We start from the raw sequence: 24,069 nt of genomic DNA on the forward strand, positions 1-24,069 counted from the left end.
TGGATCGTGGATAGCATGTTTGGCCTGCAATGCATAGCAATAAATTTAAGAAAATATATTAGTATTTATATTGTTTCCTTCTAAAATAGTATATCGATTTTCTCAATTTATTAAATTTTAAATCTATTCTATATGATCTTTCTCTTTTAAATCGTATATATTAAATCAACAATATTTTTTCGTATTCTATTAATTTCTCTTATGTTTAATATTTGAGTATTATTTTATATAATTTAGATATATGTTGTATTTAAAAATACATTATAGTATTTATAAAAGATAATTTAGTATTTAAAAATTTATTATATTTAAAATAATATAATTTTTAAATTCATTGATAAGAAATCTTGTGGAATTTTTATTTTTATTTTTTATCAAAAAAACTCGTTTAGGTTTGATTAGTCCGAAGTCCATCTAAGATCAGACTCGGATAATAATTTTCGAACTCATACAATAACAAAACTTTTTTAGCCCAGTCCTAAAAAATTTGAGGTCCTCAACGGTCAGTCCGTTTAAGGTCGGATTATTTTTGACTGATTTACCTGTGAATAGTCGGACATGTATATAAATAGAACAATTATTTTTGAAGTTGTTATAATAATATAATATGAATAGTATTTTTATTATGATGTTTAACAATATTAAATAATAAAATATTAATATTCATACACTGACGATGAGGATGTAAGATATATTTACTGATAAATCAAATAAAATTTTATCAAATAAGTATTTATTTAAATATTTTTAAAATTAACGTTAAAGCAGTGTCAAATAGTAATTTGATTAGATACATGTATTAAAGTGTTTTAAATTATCTAAATTAGGAGTGTACATGAGCCGATTTGAATTGTGTTTGGCTAAATCCAAAACCCGAATCACAAAGAGAATTTTGATTTGGGTGATATAAAATAACCACCCATTAAAACATTGGGTCGAGTTAGACAAACTCAGAGTTGGATTAGGTTGGACAATGAGTCATCCAAAATATTTTAATTAATTTTTTAATACATCATAAAATAATAAATAAAAATATCAAATAACTAAATTCAACATATCTCATTATTAAAATAGTTAATGTTGCAAACATTGAATATTAATCGATCTCATAAATAATATTTTTAAAGATTCTATTTAGATATCTTAAAACATAAGCAAAAAGGCAGTGTTCTCTTTTATTAAGGACCGAATTTGGAGAAGAATTAATTCATGGAGTGGTCGGGCTTTGTCTAAAGCGGGGAAAGAGGTTATGATTAAATCAGTCCTTCAGTCGATTCCAGCCTACATTATGAGTGTCTACTTGATTCCGGATGGCGTGGTGAATGATATTGAAAAAATGCTTAACTCATTTTGGTGGGGGGGAGGTCGAGATAACAAAGGTATCAGGTGGTTGGCTTGGGAGAGAATGACTATGCTGAAGAGTGAGGGAGGTATGGGATTTAGAGACTTCAAAGCCTTCAACATGGCTATGGTTGCAAAGCAAGGTTGGAATATTCTGTCAAAACCCAATTCTCTTGTAGCTAGAATCTTCAAAGCAAGGTACTTTCCACGTTCTTCTTATTTGGATTCTAAAGTTGGTAACAATCCGAGTTATGTGTGGCGTAGTTTATGGAAAGCTAAGGAGGTTTTAAAAGTGGGGAGTAGGTGGAGCATAGGGGAAGGAAATAATATTAAGGTTATGTATGAACCGTGGCTTCGAGAGAAAGATAATTGGTGGGTTAGAGGTCCACAAGGTCGAGATGTTCATGCACTTTTTGTCAAGGATTTGTTACTTCCCGGTGTCAAGCAATGGGATGTGGGAAAGGTGAGGAGTCTTTTTGATCCTTTAGGGGCTGAATCTATCCTTAAAGTACCGTTGGTGGAGGATGTTGTGGAGGATAGGTTGGTTTGGCAAGAGGAGAAACATGGGGAGTATAGTGTGAAATCGGGCTATAGGCTTTGGAGAGAGTTGCAGAGGGGTACGAGGTTTCATGGTATGGAGGGTAATTGGAAGAACCTGTGGAATATTTCCGCTCCTGCTAGAGCTAAGCATCTGTTATGGCGGGTTTGTAGGGGATGCCTCCCGACTCGCACCAAGTTGCAACAACATCATGTTCTTTGTCCATCTATTTGCCCGTGGTGTGAGTTGGAAGAAGAAGATGAATGGCACATTTTTTTCGGCTGCATTTCTACTACTCAGAGTTGGCGGGCAGCAGGTTTGTCTTCTATAATTGACTCTCGAATACACTCTTTTCATGATGCTAAGTCAATTATTTTTGACGTTTGTAGTCGGGAGGACCGTAGGACTGCAGGTAGATTTGCGGTCATGCTTGAGGTTCTTTGGAAGAGTAGGAATGATGTTGTTTGGAAAGATAGTCGAGAAGATGCCCTCCGAATCGGTTTACAAGCGTATTATAATTGGTATGATTGGTTCGGAGCTAGAAAGGAACCTTCGGAGTGCGATACTAATAATGTTCCCGCGGTTTGGAGTCCGCCAATGGTAAATAAGGTGAAATGCAATGTTGATGCGGGTTTTAATAATGTTCGTGGTACTACTAATAGAGGTTGGTGCTTTAGGGATCATATGGGGAGTTTTATCAGAGCAGGTATTTCATGGGATGTAGGCTTGCTTTCGGTCTTTGAAGCTGAAGCCATTGCTTTGAAGGAAGCAATCCAACATGCTATCTCCTCCCAATTTTCTCATGTTGTCTTTGAAAGTGATTGTCAAGTTGTTGTCAATTCTGTAAAAGCTAAACATGTCGGCTCCTTTGAGTTTAGTTTTATCATTAGATCTATTCAGGATATGTTATGCTTATTTCCAAACTTTGAGGTAAAGTTCATTAAGCGCCAAGCGAATTCGGTTGCCCATACGTTAGCTAAGGCGGCCAATTCTTGGACTAGGCGTAGGATTTTTAATGTGATACCTCCTTGTATTGAGCTTTGTGTTATGAATGAAATATGTTGAGTTTGCTTTTGTCAAAAAAAAAAAACATACCGAGAAGAACAAATCAACTACCTTAGAAAGATGAGGCCTAAAATTATTTGAAAAATTATATTTTCTCCGTCCCACAATGTGTGATCCAGCACATCATTTCACACAGATTAAAAAAAATTGTAAAGAAAAAGAAGAGATAATATTGCTTTTACCATAGTACCCTTATCATATATTAAGAATAGAGAACTTTTTAACAATTAGAAGGTAGAATTGGAAAAAAGTGTATTGGAAATTAAAATGAGTCATTCATTTTATTCTAAATGAGTCACTCACTATGGAACGGAGGGAGTCTATTTTTAGACTAAAAAAAATTATTTGGAAAACTATGCTTTTAGAAAAAACCAAGATAAAAAATATAAAGTTCTTTCTCGATTGACCTTTTGCTAGCTATAATATTCTCATATTAACCATAATCACAAAAATAATGTTTTTCTCACTTATTTACTTATTTATCTTATGGAGTGCAATTTTAGTGATTAAACTATTAAATAAAAAATGAATACTATTTATGGAAACATTATTATTAGGTTTCATATTTCTATTAATGTGTTTGATAAAAAACTAAATAAAAAAACATATTGTTTAAAAAAATACACAGGTGTGCGTGTTTTTCCAACAAGGGCAGAAAGACTCAGATGTCTTAATATGTATATTACACATTTGGGGTGAGGGTTAGCCCACAACGGCAAGTAGCATGCTACAATGGTTTTTTAGGCTATTTTAAAGATCAGCTCACGTGAGACGAAAAATATTACTATTGACAAGTGCTGCTAGGTCGTAGGCGGCGATCAGAGTGATGATGCTTGAGTTACTTAGAACGGAGTGTTCTCTGAATGGAGTTTGAATGGGTGCAAGTAAGTATGTGTTACTTAAACAGTGGCTGCGTTGTCATTATCCTTACCTCCACGACCTTTCAGGCGTTCAGGGCACACTTTTCTTATATGACCTCATTCTTATAGTGATAACATTGAATACCAGATGTATCACCACTATAAGATTTTTGCTGACTTTTACCCTTCTTGTCGAACTTGCCATCTCTCTTAGTGAATTTCTCCTTAACCGACAAGCCTTCACCAATCAGAGATGGCTTGTACTCCTTTCATTCGTTCAAATTCTTAGAATACACGACTGATTGAACTTCTTCAAAGGTTAGAGACTCTCGTCCATACAATAGAGTTTATTTGAAGTGAGCGTGATTTGGGCAAAGCACACAACAACAACAATTGGACCACAAACTCGCTGGCGTCGTCTCTTTCAAAACTTGTCGAAGAACCTTATCACCAAGGCTCAATAAGATTATGCTGTGGGCTTTCTCTACCATAGCCGTTTTTTCCTTCTCTGTTAATGCAACGTCGCTGCAGCTCCCTTCAACGCTTCTAACCAACCCTGCTGAACTAGTAGGACTTTCATCTTCAAGCGCCACAGATCGAAATCGTTTACCCCGATGAACTTTTTAATCTCATACTTTGTTGACGACATCCTTCTCCATGCTCACCGCACTAATTTATTGTGAAATTGATGTCAAGAACAAAGTATAATAGGTTTCTTTTCTTGGCATGAAACCCATAAGGGTAAGAAAGAGAGAAGTAAGAAGAACACAATGAAATTGGTTATAAATTGTTATTTTTTACTTTCTCTTTGAAACAAAATTACAAGTGTTATAAAATAACAAATAACCTCTCTCACCCTAATTAGGATTTACAGTGTGCAGTGATGAGAGACTAGTATGCTATTTATAATAAAATTAATTAACACACTAAACTAATGAGCTTTTACACATAGACCCATTTCACAAGTTAACCTAGAGTGTGTTTGGATGAGGTAATTGGAAATTTTAAAGGATTTTAAAATTCAAAGCAATTCAAATGATTCAATTGAAATCCATTCATTTTAAATTATTTTGTTTGGATGGAGTAGGGACCAAATTGCAATTTTTAAAATTTTGAAACCAAGTTGTAAATTTTTAAAATTATTAAGGACCAATTTGCAATTTTAAAAAAATAGGGTTAATTTTGTAATTTTGGAAAATATGAGGATCCATTTGCAAATTTTGAAGAAATAGTAGTAACAAATACATTTTATGGAGTATGAAGGAATTTCAAATTCTTTAGTTTTTGGTGTCATTTCAAAATGATTAAATTTAACTTAGACAAAATACTCCATAAATTTCTATCATTTTAACAATTCTTCATTTTTGTATCCAAACAATAAATTGTGTGCAATTCATTTTAAATTCTCTCAAAATATTACATTACCTCATTAAAATGCTTCATCCACACACACTCTTAGGGAATAAGTTAAATCATGGACTTGACAAACAGACTCAATTCGACATGTTAACAATCTTAGCATTTCGACTACTGCATACTTGAGCATACTTCGACTACATCATTGCATATCTTCAACTACAACATGTGAACCGACTTCGACAACATGCTAAGATCCTGTCGAATTGTGGAACAAAGAAGCTACAATTTAATCATACTAGAGTTCGATCCAATATCTCACATTAATTTCTCCTTTTTCATCCAAAACGATATATATATATATATATATATATATATATATATATATATATATATATATATATATATATATATATATATATATATATATATATATATATATAACCATAACAAATAAATACATCACCATATATATCGAAAATGACAAAAAAAATCCAAAATTTTGAATAAATAAGAAAAAAACTGTCTACATAACTGTTGATAAGCAAGATAAAAGATTTAATTTTCATATCTGATAATCATAATCAAAAGTAACATATTTCGACTTTAACCACAAAAATGAATGAACCTTTACTCTTTCAAATAACGCCTACAATTGCCTTACTTTATTAAGAAAAATACGCTTATTTTACTCTTTGCAAATAATCCAAGAAAATTTCTTTAGCCACCTCCCTATGGGGGTCACCCCCAGCGAAAATCCCAAAATACCCCTGCTTCGGAAATGAACTTCCGAAGCGCTTTTTTTTTTAAAAAAAATTTCCACAATTCGGAAGTGCATCTCCGAAAACACCTCATGGGGGGTGTCTTCGGAGATGAACTTCCGAAAACACCTCATGGGGGGTGAATTCGGAAATGAACTTCCGAATTATGCAGAAACTGTGTTTTTTTTTTTATGTTTTTTCTTAAACAGTCTCGCATTTTAATTAAACGCAAACGCCAAATAAAATAAGCGACATATAAACAGAAAATACTAATACGATAAATAAAATCCAAATAATATATACAAGCCGAACCAAATAGTAATAGTGTGCGAAACATATAATCCGAAAACAAAAAAAAAATAAACCAGGACCCCTACTGGGTATGCCTAACCCTCTCTCCCTGGGACCTCATCTGCCGCCTGTATGCCGCTGCACGGCCCGCATCAGTGACGATCCTCTCCATCACGGCGACTGCCTCTGGACCGCCCTGATCAACGATACCTCGATCCAACGCGTCCCGCCCAAGCATCTCTATCCGCTGGCAGATCGGCCTGAGATCAATGGCGTGGTCATCCTCGGCCTGCTGGTTCTCCAGGATCTCCTCATGTGCTGGCCTAGGAGCGCCGGGAACGTCGGGTCTCAGCAGAGGATGGGACACCCGGTAGAACCATGTGACATACCCCTCCTCACTGTGCCAGTCCTGTGTGACTCGAGTGAGACGGTACTCCTGCGGTACCACATGCTGCTGCCACTCCGCCCATATGGCAGTGAGCTGCACTCGGGTCACTCTGTCGGGAGCAGCCTCAAAGGGTGACCTTAGGGTTCATCAACCTATTCCTATACAATTATCAATTAATTCACAATTGAACAATCTTTTGAATCATTATCTTCACTTATCCTCAAATAAGATTCCATGTCTGCAAATCAAATTAGAAAGCTTTTACCGGTATGAGATTCGATCTCTCCAAATATCAATAACGATAATAGTAATTAAGAACGATAATTATGAAAATCCAATTACAATTCCATCTCTGCAAATTGCAATTGAATCAATATAGTAACCTAGGGCAAAAGTTAAATCCTTTCTTTCGATCAAAGATTCAACGATAATTTAAGAATAAAAACAAGATTACTTATTGATAATGAATTCAAACAATTGTTCACAGGAATTAATTAATGGTATTGTATATTCATAGGTTAACTACTACCTTAGATTCAACAAAAGGGGTTTAGCTCTCCATAGACATGAAGAACACACAAAGATTAATGGAAGAATTCATCTTCATCAAAGGAATGTCTTCGCTTGATAGAGAATTGGTCTTCAATTGATGATTGTGGCTGCACCTTCAGATTGCTCTCCTAATTTCGCTCTTCACAAAAAATTATTTTTCTCTTGGAAGCTAGGGCTTTTAAATAGAAGTTTTGGGCTTTTAACGCCGAGGCCGCGGCGCGACATCGGACTGGCGCGGCGCGCTTCAAAACAGAGATATTTTCGCGGCGCGCTCTAGGACTCTCGCGGCGCGCTCTTTGCAATTTCCATCCTTTTCTTCTGCCTTTGAGACTTCCAGCTCTCTTTCCTCCTCATGTTCTTCTCAAGCTTCAATTCAGCTCTAAACCTGCAACAATAACACCCACAAGTGATTCGATTTGCTTTACGCACGAACTAAACTTGTTCAGTTCAATTCTTAATAAAAACCTATGGATTTATCACAATTTGCATTAGTTTAGAGAAGAAATCACTTATATTAACACATGAATTTACCATTAATTTACTCCTAACAGGAGACTCAATTGTAGGACCGGTAATAGGACTTATAAGAGGAGTCATGGGCAACTCAGGTAGGACTAAAAATTCGGAATCAGATTCTACATTTTGAATGCTCTCCCCCTGAAGCTGAGGACGAGTGAAGTAGGCTAAATTCTCATGAAACGTGACATCTTTAGAGACAGAGTACTTACGACTAGGAGGATGATAGCATTTATATCCTCTCTTGTTTGGGGGATAGCCAACAAAGATGCATCTGGCTGCGCGGGGGTCCAACTTACTTCGGTGTTGTTTATGGATATGGACAAAGGCAACACAACCAAATACTCGAGACTCGAGACTCTGCAAAATAGAAACAGAAGGAAACCGTGAAGTCATAAACTGAACAGGACTGACATTACCTAACATGCGAGATGGAACCCGATTAATCAAGTAGGCAGCTGTCAGAACGGCTTCTCCCCAATATGAGTAAGGAACTGCCATTTGGAAGAGAATGGCTCGAGCAACTTCAAGTAAATGACGATTCTTTCTTTCTGCAACACCATTTTGTTGTGGGGTGTCGACACATGTAAATTCATGAACTATTCCCCGTTGACTGGTAAAATTTGAAAGGATGTGATTGGCATACTCTTTGCCATTGTCAGAGCGGATTCTTTTAATCCCCTTGCCAAATTGTGTTTGTACCATATTTAAAAAACTAATAAACAATTCTGGTGCTTCTGATTTATCCTTCATCAAGAAAATCCAAGTTGCTCGAGTACAATCATCAATAAATGATACAAACCATTTAGCACCCGAAATATTAGAAATAGGTGCAGGTCCCCATACATCAGAATGTATGAGATCAAAAGGTTCAGCACTTCTATTGGAACTACGAGTAAAAGAGACACGATGATGTTTAGCTAACTCACAAACGTCACATTTAAAAGACTCAACTGAATGATGTAAAAATAAAGAAGGAAACATAGACTTAACTAAAGAGAATGGTGGATGACCAAGACGTTTGTGCTGAAGCCAAATTTGTGCGGCGGAATGAGAAGAGGACACGGAAGACTCAGTCTGCAAGTAGGAAGCCAACACCTTCGAACAATTTGGTTCATTAGATAGGTAGTACAACCCTCCCTTTTCCTTAGCAACTCCAATTGTCTTCCCCGTGGTAAGATCCTGAAAAACACAATAAGAAGTGAAAAATATTACTTTACAATTCTGATCACGGGTGAGTTTACGAACAGATATTAGGTTGTGAGAGAGTGTGGGAACATGTAGCACATCCTGTAATTGAAGTGAAGGTTGCAAGTTAACTCTCCCAGAGCCATCAATACGAGCATAAGAACCATTAGCAACCGTAACATAACGGTTCTTCTCAGAGGAGGTGTAAGATGAAATCCAACTGGGATTGAATGTCATATGATCGGTGGCACCAGAGTCCAAAATCCAAGCATTCTTAGGTATTTTATCGCAAACACTAAAGGATTGAGAGCATACGCTCAAGCCGGTCGTCGGTAGAGAACAACTTCCAAAAGGCTTACCGACAGAGTCAAGTATAACCTTTAAACGATTCACCTCATCCTCGGTGAATGATAAAGAGTAATCCACATAATTTTTTTTAGCCATTTGTAGCAAGCTAAAAATAAAAATAACAACAAGAAGATGAAATATTCCTCAAGAGGGGCCTAAAAGACAACAATGAAGGGTTGACAGATGAAAGGGATAAAGAGGGGTTGTGTGAGGTGTTTCTGGACAGGGTAACAAGGCTGCAATGAAGGGTAACAAGGCTGCAATGAAGGCAGAAAAAAAAACTTGCAATGAAGGGTAACAAGGCTGCAATAAAGGCAGAAAAATTGTCACGATGAAGGTGACTTGGGATTTACCGAAATGAAGACGGCTAGGGTTTATGCGGAAACAAGTCTCTCAGGATCGAGAGCTCTGATACCATGTAGAGAAGTGAATATTTGGTGAAATGCTTGAGTTTCTAATGCACTCAAGTAATTTGATTATATACACACTAGAGAGTAAATACAAGATAAGATTTTCAAGGATGTTGCTAGTTCCTAGATACATGTATGTAATTTTCTAGGCATAGACTTCTAGGTACATGTATTGACTCCTAAATACAAATTTATAATTCCAATATTTTATAATTCCAACATTGCATTTCACTTTGAGATTGTGCAACCACTTGTGTAAGCTATATATATTCTTCATGTCCTTATCCTTTCATTAGTGTTGTGCTTTGTATATACATATTTATAACTCATTCTCACTTGTTTTGCTTTCTTTCAGATTTCATGTGTATGACATTGATACAACATATCATCATGTTCCCACCAAGGTTTGTAAGAAACTTCAGCTATAAAGTATTTTAGTTTGCAATAACAAGTTGTGATGTTGAAGTTTATATATTTAAAAACCAAAAGTTTGAGTATGTTATGTTACTTCTTGCAGACACTAAAACTGAATGATCAAGAGTTCCTTGGAGAGGCTAGTTGCACTTTATCAGAGGTCGGTAATATATTAGTATCCATCACAGTATTTCATTTGTTACTCACCCATGTTTCAATCCTATCCTAAAGAATTTATTTTTTACTACTCCTTTCTTTTCAAGCTATATTTAATACTAGGATGGACTATTGACCTTATACATATTAGCCAGGTTTAATAATGTACAACTTTTCTGAGTGGCCCACTTGATGTTGTAATATGACATTTTCTTTAGTTTTTTAATATTAAAAACCTTTTCATTCAAACTTTGATGAGAGACAACTTTATGGGACATTCTTTTTCATGGTTTTGAAAATTATTTTAAGACAAGTGCTTAACTAATGAAATTTCTTAGATCTACCTGTGTGTTGAAATTTCTTAGAACTTTATGGGACATTCTTTTTCATGGTTTTGAAAATCATTTTAAAATAAGTATTTGACCCCAAATATAATCTCATATGGCACATTCTTAAATGTTTCTCATTATTGAAATTTCTATGTTGGTATAAGTAAATCTGTCTATGTTAATAAATCAGTCTCTTCTAGTGAGATCATTCTTAATTTCATTCAGTAATAAAATATGCATACATTTAAAGTTACAAACACACATGGATCTGGTTTACTTAATTATAGCTGCTTGCTAACTCTGTAGCATGCAGAATTATGATTATGGATTTTGTGTGACATTGGTGTCTCTTCTGTTTGTGTGTGTCCACTACGGAACAGATAGTGACCAAACCAAGCAGGAGTTTAACTTTGAAGCTTCAAATCAAAAGCCAGAACATTAGTCAAAGAAATCAAGGGGCGATTACCATTCATGCTGAGGAGACTGTTGCTGCAAGGAGTGCTGTTGAGATTATTTTTCGTTGTTCTCACTTGGATAACAAAGACAGATTTTCTAAAAGTGTACTAACTCAATATCCTGCTCTACATATTTATTTATGAATTATTTTAATTCATATAAAAGTTTTTAAAAATTTTCATTTTGTTTTTTCTTGTGTAGGATCCTTTTCTAAGGATATCAAGAGTGGTTGAAACTGGGGGTTCTGTTCCTATTTGCAAGACTGAAGTTATAGATAACAATTTAAATCCGAAATGGAAACCACTTTGTCTCAGTGTCCAGCAGTTTGGAAGTAAAGTAAGCTTTCCATTTTTGTGCACAACATGTCGGATGGTACATCATTATCATACAGATTACTCTGACATTTTTTAAATTATCTTTTCCATGCAGGACAATCCATTAGTTATAGAGTGTTTCGATTTCAATAGTAGTGGCAATCATGTACTGATCGGGTAAATGTCGAATGATAGTTGTTTTATTTTGTTGGGCCTAAACTTTTTTATGCTTTTCATTTTCTAGTTAATACTTCATAGATGCAAAATAGTGACATCGAAGTTTGTTGACAACAGTAAAATGCAGAAATCAGTAGCAGATCTGGAAAAGTTATACCATGAGAAGAAAGGCGCCAATTTTGTTATGCCATCCAAACACCATGGACAAGAGAAGGTGTTCATTGATCCATGCAGTTGAATTTGAATTACATTTTGGCTCTGATTTCTACTTAACCTCGCACTTGGTATAATTTCTTCACTTTAGGTTCTGAAGGGTCAACTCTTTGTGGATCAATATTGTGAAAAGGAACAATTCAGCTTTATTGATTACATATCTAGTGGATTTGAGCTAAACTTCATGGTTGCAGTAGATTTCACTGGTAAGTTTCCATTGTTCTACTGCCTAAGGTGATTAGAATAATTTCATTTTTGTAGTTTGTTAAGTGCTTTGATATTTGTTCAGCTTCCAATGGAAATCCTCAACAGCCAGATTCTTTGCATTACATCAGTGGATCCGGTCAGTTAAATTCATATCAAAAGGTAAACTTGATACTTTTCAATGGGAGATTCCAAGTTTTTTAATCATCAACTTGTGAAACATAATGGAATCAACCACATTCAAGATTTCACTATGATCATATATTATTCCGGATATTTTTATCGAATAATTACCCTTACATCTTTATAACCATTGTCTGGCCTGATGAACAAGGTAAAATTTATGTAGGCTATAATGGAAGTTGGAGAAGTTATTCAGTTTTATGATTCTGATAAGCGGTTTCCTGCTTGGGGATTTGGAGGCAAGATACCCGGTGGTACCGTATCTCACTGTTTTAATCTGAATGGGAATCCAGCTAGCTCTGAGGTGAGGAATTCCGTCTGTTGCTTATAGTAGAAGATGGAAACTTGTTCCGCAAAGCAATGATTCTAGATAATTCTTGGAAAGGTGGAAGACTATTGTTAATTCTTTCTTTAATAAACTCAGTTTTACCTCATTCATCGTGTCTAATGATAATAACATTCATATAGAATATTGATCATATGAATGATGAGTTTGAGAATAAAGTCAATGAGTTTTTAAAATTTGCTGTAAAAAGTCTTCCTAAAAAACTTACATCTCCATGTTTTCTCATAATAACAATAGGTCAACAAATTATGGGTTCTTACCTTCTTGCGCATTGATCGCGAACTTGATACATTCTTTAAAAAGAGATAAGATATAGTTTTCCTATGTGTTTAGGTGGTAAGAGTTGAAGGCATAATGGAAGCTTATGCTAGTGCTTTACACACAGTCCGCCTATCAGGACCCACTTTATTTGGTCCAGTAATCAACAAGGCTGCACAGATGGCTGCCGACTCCCTTTCATCGTATAACAGCACTAAATACTATGTATTGCTTATCATAACGGTGAGAGTGATAATAAATTTGTTTTTATCTTTTATGCTGTTTTCTCGTGCATATTAATGTGTATGATTACGTCAGTGCATAAAACTAACCAATCAAATGTCCGTGATCTTGTCATAGGATGGAGTTGTTACAGATCTTCAAGAATCAATAAATGCTCTGGTAAACGCATCTGATCTTCCCTTGTCGATTCTTATAGTTGGTGTTGGAAGTGCTGATTTCACGAGCATGGAGGTCTACCTTATATCCTTGCCTTAGTTTCTTTTCTTTAGCATGGCTCCATGCTATGCTTTGTCATCTGAGGGTATTAGTAACCCAAACTTTGGTTAATTATTACAGGTACTTGATGCTGATAATGGACGCCGCCTACAAAGTTCTACTGGCCGTGTAGCTACACGAGATATAGTGCAGTTTGTCCCCATGGGAGAAGTACACTGTAAGTATTAGTTTTTGTTTTTGAACTTCATATTCAAATGACAGAGGCATTACATGTGACAGTAGCAACATACAAAGGATGGGCATACCCCAATCAAGACTTACATTCAACTTGCATAGCATAACCAATAAGTCAATAAGCTATAACATTTGAATTCCTACACACAATTAACATACACCTTTCTAAATTTATTCATAAGTAGTTTACAGTTTACAATCAGGAACCGTTGGTTCAATAGCTGCAATAGAATTAGAAACTCTAATGCATTCAACAACCACCAGTGGCTGAACAGCTATATCCCAGAGTCTTTGTTCCTTGGCAAGTTGGAGATACTAATAAATGCTGATAGTCTTTCAATCCTTAGTAATTAGTTTGTTGGCTTTGTTCTATTGACGCCAATCCGTGTACCATCCAGTTTAAGTTGAAAATACAAATATAACATTTGTTACTCTTTTATATTTTATATTCTCAACATGTTATCTAATTTTTATTCATTTAAGCGAACCGTATTCTTGTGTTTCTGACAGCTGGACAAATCTCTGTTGTGCAAGCTCTTTTGGAGGAACTACCTAATCAATTTTTGACTTTCATGCGGAGTAGAGATGTCAAACCCCTCACTTCCTATTTCCCTCATGCTGGATCCTCTACTCAATAGGTTTTACAGTTAGAGACAGCCAACCTTAGTTCTTTCAATATATAGTTGATGCACAGAATTCCTTAGATTTTAAGTAGTACTTTTTTTATGTTGGGTGAAGACGAAATGTTAGGTCTCACAATATATTTACATTTTTCATTCAAATGAACTGTAAATACAAGCATGCATCTTCAAAGATGTAGCAGTCTTGATTATAGATGTTAGAAAGTAGTTAATTTTTATGCTTCTATTTTTTGTTACTTCCTCTATCTCAAATTATAAGTGACAATTTCTCATCCCACCCCATGACTCTCTTGCGCACCACTGAATATATCAAATTGTCCTCGTGCTTCCGTAGATGTATTTTCGGAAACACTCATTTTTTTGTTTAACGTTATTTTATTTCGTAGATGCATCTACGGAAGTAACCCAGACTCAAAACCAGAACAACAACATTTGTAACGATAAAAGATCCATTCATTGACTAAAATCAACATTGATTAAAAGATGCATCGAAATTTCAAATAGAAAATTAAGAAAACTAAAAGATCTAATATTACAACAGTTAAAACAATATCATCTGATCCATGCATCATTAGAATGGAATCAACGTCGCCTTCCACTTCATCCCACCAACGTTCCTTTTCTCCGGTCTCAGATGAGGTTCTTGTTCTAAGCCTCTGGATCCTTCTGATAACTTCGACGGGTTTGTATCCCCCCTTTAAAAAAGACATCAGAGTCCTCTTGAGTTGGTTGAAGGAATGGATGTTCCAAAATTTAACCGGCATGGGGGGTTTGACGGAAGAGAAAATAACATGCCCATCCCTTCTGCGATAAACCGGTTCAGGATCGGGACGCTTGGATGATGTTCACTGCCATGAACAAGGCCTTATGTGAGCCATTTTTGTGTTTGTGTTTGTGTGTAATAATGCAACCCTACAAAGTCCAAATTTATAGAAGCCTTTGGTGATTATGGACCATATAATTTCTGTCACAGAACGTTCGGTAGATATATCCACGGAATGGTCATAGATTTCTCCGTTCCGTAGATGCATCTACGGTAAATACCCATAATTATCTGTTGTGAATTCAATGCCACGAACAAAGTATAAAATAAGGGATGAATAAAGGACAAGGAAGAAGAGGAACACAAGATTGGTTATAACTGCTATTCTTTTACTTTCTCTTAAAACAAGATTACAAGTTTACAAGAATAACAAATAACCTCTCTCACCCCAAATTAGGATTTGCAGCTTAGCAATGATGAGAGACTAGTATGCTATTTATAATAAAACCTAACATACTAACTAATGGGCTTTTTCAGCAAGGCCCATTACACAAGCCAACTTAATAAACAAGCTAACTTAACAAATTAGGATTTAAACACTAAAACCTAATTTAACATGCTAACAACTCTAGCATCTTCGACATCTGCATGCTCGACCCTTCTTCGACTACAACATGCACACTTCGACACCAGAATGTGAGCAACCTTCGACGTCATGCTTAACCATGTCGAACCAAGAAGCTACCCTTCAACCATACTAGAGTTCGATCCAATATCTCACATTATCAATATCAGACCCTTCTATAGATACATCTACGGTAAACACCCATAGTTTTTTTAACAGAACCGAATGCAGTAGCAGCAGTGGTATTGGTAGAATGAAAATGACACAAACACATAAACATATAAACTAATACTTGACAAAAAAGGATTATATTGCAATATTATAGGGTGCATATATTACACTTTGAAACTAAAAAATACATCAAAAGAACTGTTGCCGGCTAAATCTATTGGGGGTTCTAATCTTGACTTTTCTGCATTTGATTTCTTTTTAATGTTGTTCAACTTTTCGAAATCGTGCATCCTATCCACAAAATGATCCGACCACGTCTCAACAACTTCGGTATGATAAAGCGCCCATTCCGGTGACGTAGGTGGTATGGGGCATCCCGGTTTCAAGTAAACTTGCACAAAATGTTGCGATTTTGCGAACCATCCAACACACATAATACGATCATTTGAATTTGTAAGAGGTACGGTGCGGAGCGGAAAAAAGGTTTCTGAAAAACCATAATTGAGATATTTTTCACATATTTTCCGAAATTCCAATACGACATAGGCATACAATTCTTTTTTCGACGAACTTGCAATACGAGCCCATGCATCCATTATTTGGTCAACAATCACTCCAGGCTTCACCGATTTTCCACCTTCGGTCTCTACTTGTTTTATCCCCACAGCGGGTTTAACCTTACTTCTCACACTACATGATATGTGATATCGACAAAGTAAAGCATCGGAAGAGGGAAATACCTTTGCAACCGCATTCATCAAAGCGGGGTCGCGGTCCATAACAATCGCCTTAGGCATATCGATTTGTTTCTTCAAAAGTGAGCGGCACACGTCCAATGCCCACCTAAAATTATCTTCTTTTCACACTCCAAAAAAGCAAAACCAACGACAAATGTCTTCTCGGTGGATGTAACACCGACTATCTCAAATAATGGGAGTCGATACTTGTTGGTCTTGTAGGTAGAATCAAGGATGAGCACTGTCGGGAAAGTGTAACAACTTTATCGAATCCGGATGAGTCCAAAAAATATCTAGGACCATAACCTTGTCATCGCAAGTTTTGTACTGCGACACGTATTTGTTAGCATCCAACATTTTCAACAATTGTTGCATCTCACTCCTATCTCCCTTAACCACCTTATTATTGCGGTACCGTTGATTATACACTTGTCTTATATTCGACAAGTTGTCGGGTTCCTTTCTTTTCAATGTGACAAGTATAATTTCGGTTGGACAAGATTCAAGGACATGTCTTTAATAGATGTCCTCTCTTCCGGATTGAGCCGACAAACACTAGGATGTCCTTGTAATTTTACGCGCAAATCATGATTATGCAAACCACAAATAACAGAGCATCTCCACTTCTTGCTAGCCAACATGTAACAACGGATCTTAAATGGACACTCGCATTTTCTAGTACCCGTGTCGTCCTTTTTAAAATTCTGTAGAGGAGGATGATATTTCCCGCTTCTTTCGCACATCATTGTTACAAACGGGTTTCTTCTTGCTGTAACATTATCCGATCTACCTATTACCATACTAAAACTAAGGTTATTGGCATTCCTACAAATCCATGTTAGCATGCTTTCACGATCATCAAAGTCTTGTTTGCTACTAAAGTCACCTTCGACATCTACCATCTTTGTGACTACCCCATCAACATCAACACTCGTACAAACATCAACTAAAAGAGCTAATTCTCTTGAAATATTGTGGGGTGCACCATACCTATTTGCAAACAATTTCCAAAATAACACAGAATTACATAACTGTTGGAAAAAACAACCTAGGGATTGTTCCGTAGATGCACCTACCAAAGTGTTCTTCCTTAACACGTTCCGTAGATACATCTACGGAAGCAGCGTAACTTTTTTCAGAGAAATTAGTTGCATAATGTGAACAATGTAGTGGTTGAAGATGGATATTTACCTGAAATTCAGACTCCTCTTGCTCCCTTGGATTTGTTGCACCAAAAAATTTGAGTCTTGGAGTGAAATAAGGTATTGATGATGTAGGGTTTTTAGGGTGTGGAATATGGAGAGTTTTTGAAGAAATGAAACAATGGGGGAGTGATCATGCTGATTCAAAATATATCAGACACTTCCGTAGATGCATCTACAGAATATTCTGGCGCTAAGCCATTCCGTAGATGAACCTACGGAACTATCCCTGAACTGAATTTATTTGTATTTTTCCCATATATAGTATTTTATAGTACTACCGTAGATGTATCTACTGAACCAATCCATTTTTTTTGGGATAAATGAGGTTCTTCCGAAAGTGCATCTACATAAGCTGGGGGTAAAAAAGGAATTTCGCGCGGTGTGTAAGAGATCTATGGGCTGCATTGAGAAATTGTCTTATAAGTTATAAGTCATGTTACAATTTTAATGCAACATTACCTATATTTTTTTCAATATAACCCTCTATCATTTGTTATTATTTCTACTTTCAATTCTTTAAATTTCTCTTTCATATGTAATAAATGAATGACAATTTTGTAAAGTCACGTCTAATTTGTCTTTTTAATATAATATTAATTATGTTTTTTAATATCCGTGGAATGTCTAAAATGTCTTATAATTTAGAACCGAGGGAGTAATTACCTGTTGGTTTACATTTAGTTATTTGATTTAGTTTCAAGTTGATCTTTCTTTCTTCCAATGTGTATTTACTATTCATTATTGAAATTATAAATGTTTTGTTTCAATATTCATAATATGACATTGGCTGAAAATAGTTCTACTTTTGTGTGTAATCGAGACTGTTTAGCCGTCCTTCTTTTATAGTACTCCCTCCGTCTCATAATAAGAGTCTTGTTTGAGCTCTGCGCGGTTCTTAAGAAAATGATTAAATGTGTTGATTTTAATGATAAAATTGATGTCATTTACTAAAATACTCTTATTTATTATAGGTAGTAGAGTAGTTGAAAAACGTGAAAGTTAATAAATAAGGTAAATATTACATTGGTATTCTAAAGAGACATTTATTTTAAGACATAAAAAAATGCAAATGAGACATTTATTATGAGACGGATGGAGTAACATTTTTAGGTTTTTGAATACAAACATTTGTTTGTCCAGGCTATCTTAGAGACATTGCTATTTTCAGGTTCATTATGATCTTGTATGCTTATGATCTCATATGTTTATATGACATGTCCATCTTAAGGTTCTTTGGTACTAGAACCTTGTGCGCCGACAGTATGACATAGGGGTGGCAAAACGGGCCGGGGTCCGCCGGGCCGCCCGCGCATCCGCCAAAAATTGACGGGTTGGGTTGGAATTCTAGGCTCGCCGCTCGCCAAAGCCCGCCCCGCCAAAACTCGCCGCCCGCCATACCCGCCCCGCCAAAAATTGGCGGGTTGGGTTGGAATTCTAGGCTCGCCGCTCGCCAAAGCCCGCCCCGCCAAAACTCGCCGCCCGCCATACCCGCCCCGCCAAAGCCCGCCGCTCGCCAAAACCCGCTCCTCCTCCAAAACTCACTATTTTTTTAGTTAATTCTAGTAATTGCAATTCTTGATGGTTTATTTTATACATTTATTTATAAATATATGTAATATTTTTTAGAGTAAATTTGTTAAAAAATTACTTTTATAAAAAATTGTTTTAAAAAATAAGTGAAAAGTTTAATTAAAAGGTAAAAAAAGCATATTAATCTATTAAAAAAAATTAAATAAAAATAGGAGGGTAAGCCCGCCGCCCGCCAACCCGCCATCTTGGCGAGGCGGACATGATTTTGATGCCCATTTTACTTGGCGGGCATGCCCGCCCCGCTCGTTTTTTGGCGGGCATAAGGCGGGGCGGGCGGCCCGTTTTGCCACCCCTAGTATGACATTAGTTAAACAAGCTAAATTTTTTGACGATCTTTTGAAAATACTTCCCCCGACCGTATTTATAAGTAAAGATTTCTTTCTTAGGTTCATTGAGTAATGAATGTATTTAGTCTATTATTCAATGAACCTAAAAAAGAAATATTTATTTATAAATAAGGCCGAAGGGAGTATGATAACTTTGAACTACTATGATATTACGATAAAACCATCTTACTGACCTCATATCTTCCCGAATGTGGATATCTAGGATGGCTTCTAGGTAAGACCATCTGACTGACCTTAGACCATCTCCAATGGTAGTTTCTTCTATTGAGTTCTCCACCTGTACCATTAATTTAATAATTAAATATTTAAAAAAATTGTCATGTCATAATAGAGTTGCATTGCAATGGAACAACTAAAAGATTATAGTACCCAATCAAATCAAGTTATGAGGTAAAGTTGTGGGACTCATATCAGATTTTTATTAAAGTTAAAATTAAATAAATTGTTTTAATATGATGTGGCTTAGTGAGTCCCATAAAGAACTCAAATGTAAGTTGCACCATTGGAGATGCTCTTATATCATCATAAAAAAACTCATCACCTCATCAATATATTTCTCCAACCTTTTTAGGTTAAAATTTTCATTGTACAACCGCACCATGATTGTGGGCCCTCGAAAGAAAAAATAAACTCAAAAGTTTTTTTTATTAATAATGTTAGAATTAATTATGTGTAAATATATTCTATAGTGATTGTTAGTATTTCTAGACTAAAGAACTTCCTAGGTTTAGTGTTTATTTATTAAGCTTCAATGTATTTTTCGTAACATAATTATAAATATATATAGTGTTATATAAGTGGAGACACACAACATTTACAAAATTCTATATGGTATCAATAATGGTTTATCCTAAGGTTGTTCTACATTTTTCTTCTTGAATGTATCCTTAATACAGCCAGTGTTTTACACACATCTAGTTATTCTATAATCAATTGTGCTATATCCAGTTCAACCTAACACTATAACATATTCAGGCGAACACAACAATCATTTTCTTATTGTTGTATTCCATCCCACACGCTGCTCCAGCAACCATCTTCCACCACCGACCATCACAGAGCCTTCTTTGCCATATTCCGAGTTGTTTTCATCATTTTTTTGGCGATTTTGTCATCAACTTTTCAACTTCTATTCTAGTCCCTACTTTCAACGAGCCAAATGACTCTACTTCCCATGTTTCCAATTTTTACCAACAAGGTGGTAGAAGAAGAGGACGTGGAAATAATAGGACTAGACCTCGTTACAGTCATTGCCACCATTTTGGCCATGTTGAGGCACAATGTCAAACGAAAGCTAATTGGTTGCTGCAAAAAGATTACAATGTTTCTCAAGCTGAAGCCCCTAACACAAATGCTCAAGTATATCCTTTTATATCATAGGGTATAATAAGTATCTATAGCTGAAGGCATAAATGTAAACTACATCACCTATTGTCTATGTTGCTCAGAATGATAATCATATTTCCTTTGTTACAAAGTCTTTTCCACTTGGACCTAGATCCTTGACTCAGGCGCATCTGATCACATGTTCCGTAACAAATTTTTTTCTCGTCATTGAAATATATGGGCACACTCTCAAGTATTACTTTGGCTAATGGATCACAAACCAAATGCCAAGGCATTGGCCAAACTAATCCCTTACCCACACTTTCCTTGGACTCTATGCTTTATTTCCCTGATTGCCCATTTAATTTAATATCCATCAATAAACTCACTCGTAGCCTACCTTAATATGTTACGTTTTCAAATTTCTCATTCTCCTTATTAAGATTAACACTTAAATCAAATATTTTCTTGTAAGATAGAATACCTACCTCATCGTCATCTTCATAAGTAGCTTTAAAAAAACACCCTACCTCTTCAATGATTCCTTTGTTTTTCACTTGAGTCTTCAGATGAATTTATGGATGAAGTTTCCGATGACTCTTTGGATGAATCTTCTGATGATGATTTAGATGTTTCTCCTATAAATTTTCTTCACATGTTGTCACAATCTTCTCATGCGATGCCACAAAATTTTTTTATATTGGAATGAACTCTTGATACAATGATTCTCCATACTATTTTTTCAATGATGAATCTCCACAAGATCCTTCTTATACAACGACAGTTCTTTCATATGATGTTTTTGGTGACAATCTCTCAAAAGCTTCTTTATGTAACTTTTCTGATGAAGATGAATCTTCATATGATTCCGATGATGAAGATCCTTCAAATGTATCTGAGTTCTTTTTCTTAATAAATCAATTATTTAAGCTTTATGATGATTTCCTTCTTATTTTATCATTCCTAAAAATTAATAAAAAGCTTTTGTATCTTTGGAGTCAAGTACTGAATCAAATTTCTGATACCAGTTCTTGAATTTTAGATATTTGTTAGAAACATAATTTTTGAAATTATTATTTATAAGAGTTCCAATATTTGAGAACCACCCTTGAAGATATTCTTCATTCTCACTTAGTGTGTATAACCTTAATAGATCATACTAAGAGTGTCACACAATTTTTTGGCAGTGATACAATTAAAAATATAATAGTACTCTTCTGTGTTTAACACACTTATCATCAAGTAATTAACTTTAACTCCTAGTTTCCCTTTTCTCTTTTCATACGTGGTCCACAAATTGCTCGATTTGTTTACTACTTCATTATTAATAAAAGTCCCACAAATAAATATCAATAGCTTCCATTAAAATTTGTGTTCTCCCTTTCTAAATCACAAACCTTTCACATTAAAGAGAGGATGTGTATTCATAAAAATCTTCTTGTTAAAAGAAGTATTTAAAGTCATCGTACTACCTTCTAAGATGATTACTTGTATAACACGAGTTAGACTCTGATGCCACTTGCTAATCAAGTGACTCCAAACATAAGAGATGAGTCAATTATGATGATTGAAAAATCGAAAAAAAACACTTAAAAATATTTTGACTATAAAAATGTTAATGTTAAAATAATGAAAAAAAATAGATATAGCAGGGAAATAATTAAATGAGGAAAGAAGAGTAGCGAAATATTGGAAAGAAAGTAATATAGTGGAAAGAAAATAAATGACGGAAAGTAAATAGATGAGAAATAAAGAATTGCACCATAGATTTATACATGTTCAGTCTAACCATTTGACCTACTCATATTCCCAAGAGTTTTCATTAAAACTTTTATCCGACCATCCATTTTTTCCTTCAGATTAAACAACTTTAACACCGTAGACAATCGTGTAAAACTTGTGCATCCCTTATATAAAGGGGTGTCTTTACCACTACATAAAGTATCATAAATATGAGCATTCTTAAAAGAAGATTCTCCAATATCACGGAACATATCCTCTAGTCGATCATCCATATATTCATCTTCATCCATATTTTGACTTTGTGACGCCTGACTTTCCCCTTTATCCACCTCACCATGCCACATCCATATTATATAATTTTGACATATACCATCACAACATAGGTGATGAAGTATTTCATCCTTTGTATCTTTATCTATATTCACGCAATTAACACAAGGACAATAAAAGATACCATTATTTCCAAGAAGATTTTGATCACCGTATTCAAGAAATTCAAGAACTCCTTTCTCATAAACCAAACATAATCTATCGGCTTTCATCCAACTAAGATCCATAACAACTTCTAAAATTTATACACGAATAATAATGTGAATGAACACCAAAATCTAAATCTTTATTATATCCAAAAACAAAAGCATATTCATAACTAAAATATAACTCTAAACCATATATATATATATATATATATATATATATATATATATATATACCACAACAAATATAATATTTTTTCACTTCTATATCCAACAGACAAACCTAAAACATATGAAACATGTACAATATACAACATGAACACAAACAGAAGAGCAAACAAACGGTAAATATGAACCAAGAATAATATACAATATTGAACGAAATATGAAGCAACTAATTTGTACCCAGAAAAGAGGAATGAAAACAAAAAATGAAGAATACTGTACTTCGAAGATGAGGACGAGAACAAGAAGGAAGATTTTGAAGATTTGCGATTCAAATGAATGAGGAGGGTGAAGGTTTGAGTTCCAAATGAATGAATATGATAACGATACAGATTGCGCTACCGTTGTCGTCTCTGGTTCGCTTATTCGACTGAGGCATCTTATGAAAGAAATGCAAAATAAGTTTTGTTTTAATTTACCAGTAAAACCTTTAACCACAGTTGAACAATTCAACCGTAATGGAAATTTAAATAATCTAACAACGGTTGAGTCAATCCACCGTTGTTAAATCATTTTCAATTTATGTTTTCATCAATAAACTTAAGTGACACACACACTTAATGTACTCGAAAAAAATGGTAAACATGTAGTTGCTGGTCATCGAAGCTTGTTACACATAATTTATTACCACGATTTTTAAAAACAATTGTCATTAAATTAATTTTTATAATCATAGAGCTTTTCAACTTTAACATATTACAACGGTGTATAGGATACGTTGTAACTAGGCGTTGTTGTATATACTTTTTGTAGTAGTGAACTGATCAAAAAGTTGCTTGAGACGTTGGCAATAGGCAGAGACATAAGGAAAATCCTCCATGCGGGTGGATGAGAAGTCATGCTCATGAGCAATGACACATGAG

The 24,069-nt window shown here is 35.0% G+C and overlaps 1 protein-coding gene across 1 annotated transcript; it reads left to right on the top strand.

Moving 5' to 3' along the window:
* Positions 1–9,535: 9,535 nt before the first annotated feature.
* Positions 9,536–14,200, top strand: LOC131626111 (protein BONZAI 3-like). Its single transcript, XM_058896931.1, has 14 exons — positions 9,536–9,541; positions 9,911–10,018; positions 10,132–10,188; positions 10,894–11,073; positions 11,171–11,305; positions 11,399–11,460; positions 11,578–11,674; positions 11,765–11,879; positions 11,963–12,039; positions 12,227–12,364; positions 12,740–12,907; positions 13,025–13,138; positions 13,244–13,340; positions 13,868–14,200. The coding sequence occupies exons 1-14, from the start codon at positions 9,536–9,538 to the stop codon at positions 13,993–13,995; spliced, it is 1,482 nt and encodes a 493-aa protein (XP_058752914.1). The 3' UTR covers positions 13,996–14,200.
* Positions 14,201–24,069: the final 9,869 nt, after the last annotated feature.

The sequence above is a fragment of the Vicia villosa genome, unplaced genomic scaffold (genome assembly GCF_029867415.1).
Source record: "Vicia villosa cultivar HV-30 ecotype Madison, WI unplaced genomic scaffold, Vvil1.0 ctg.000262F_1_1_1, whole genome shotgun sequence".
Taxonomy (NCBI): Eukaryota; Viridiplantae; Streptophyta; class Magnoliopsida; order Fabales; family Fabaceae; genus Vicia; species Vicia villosa.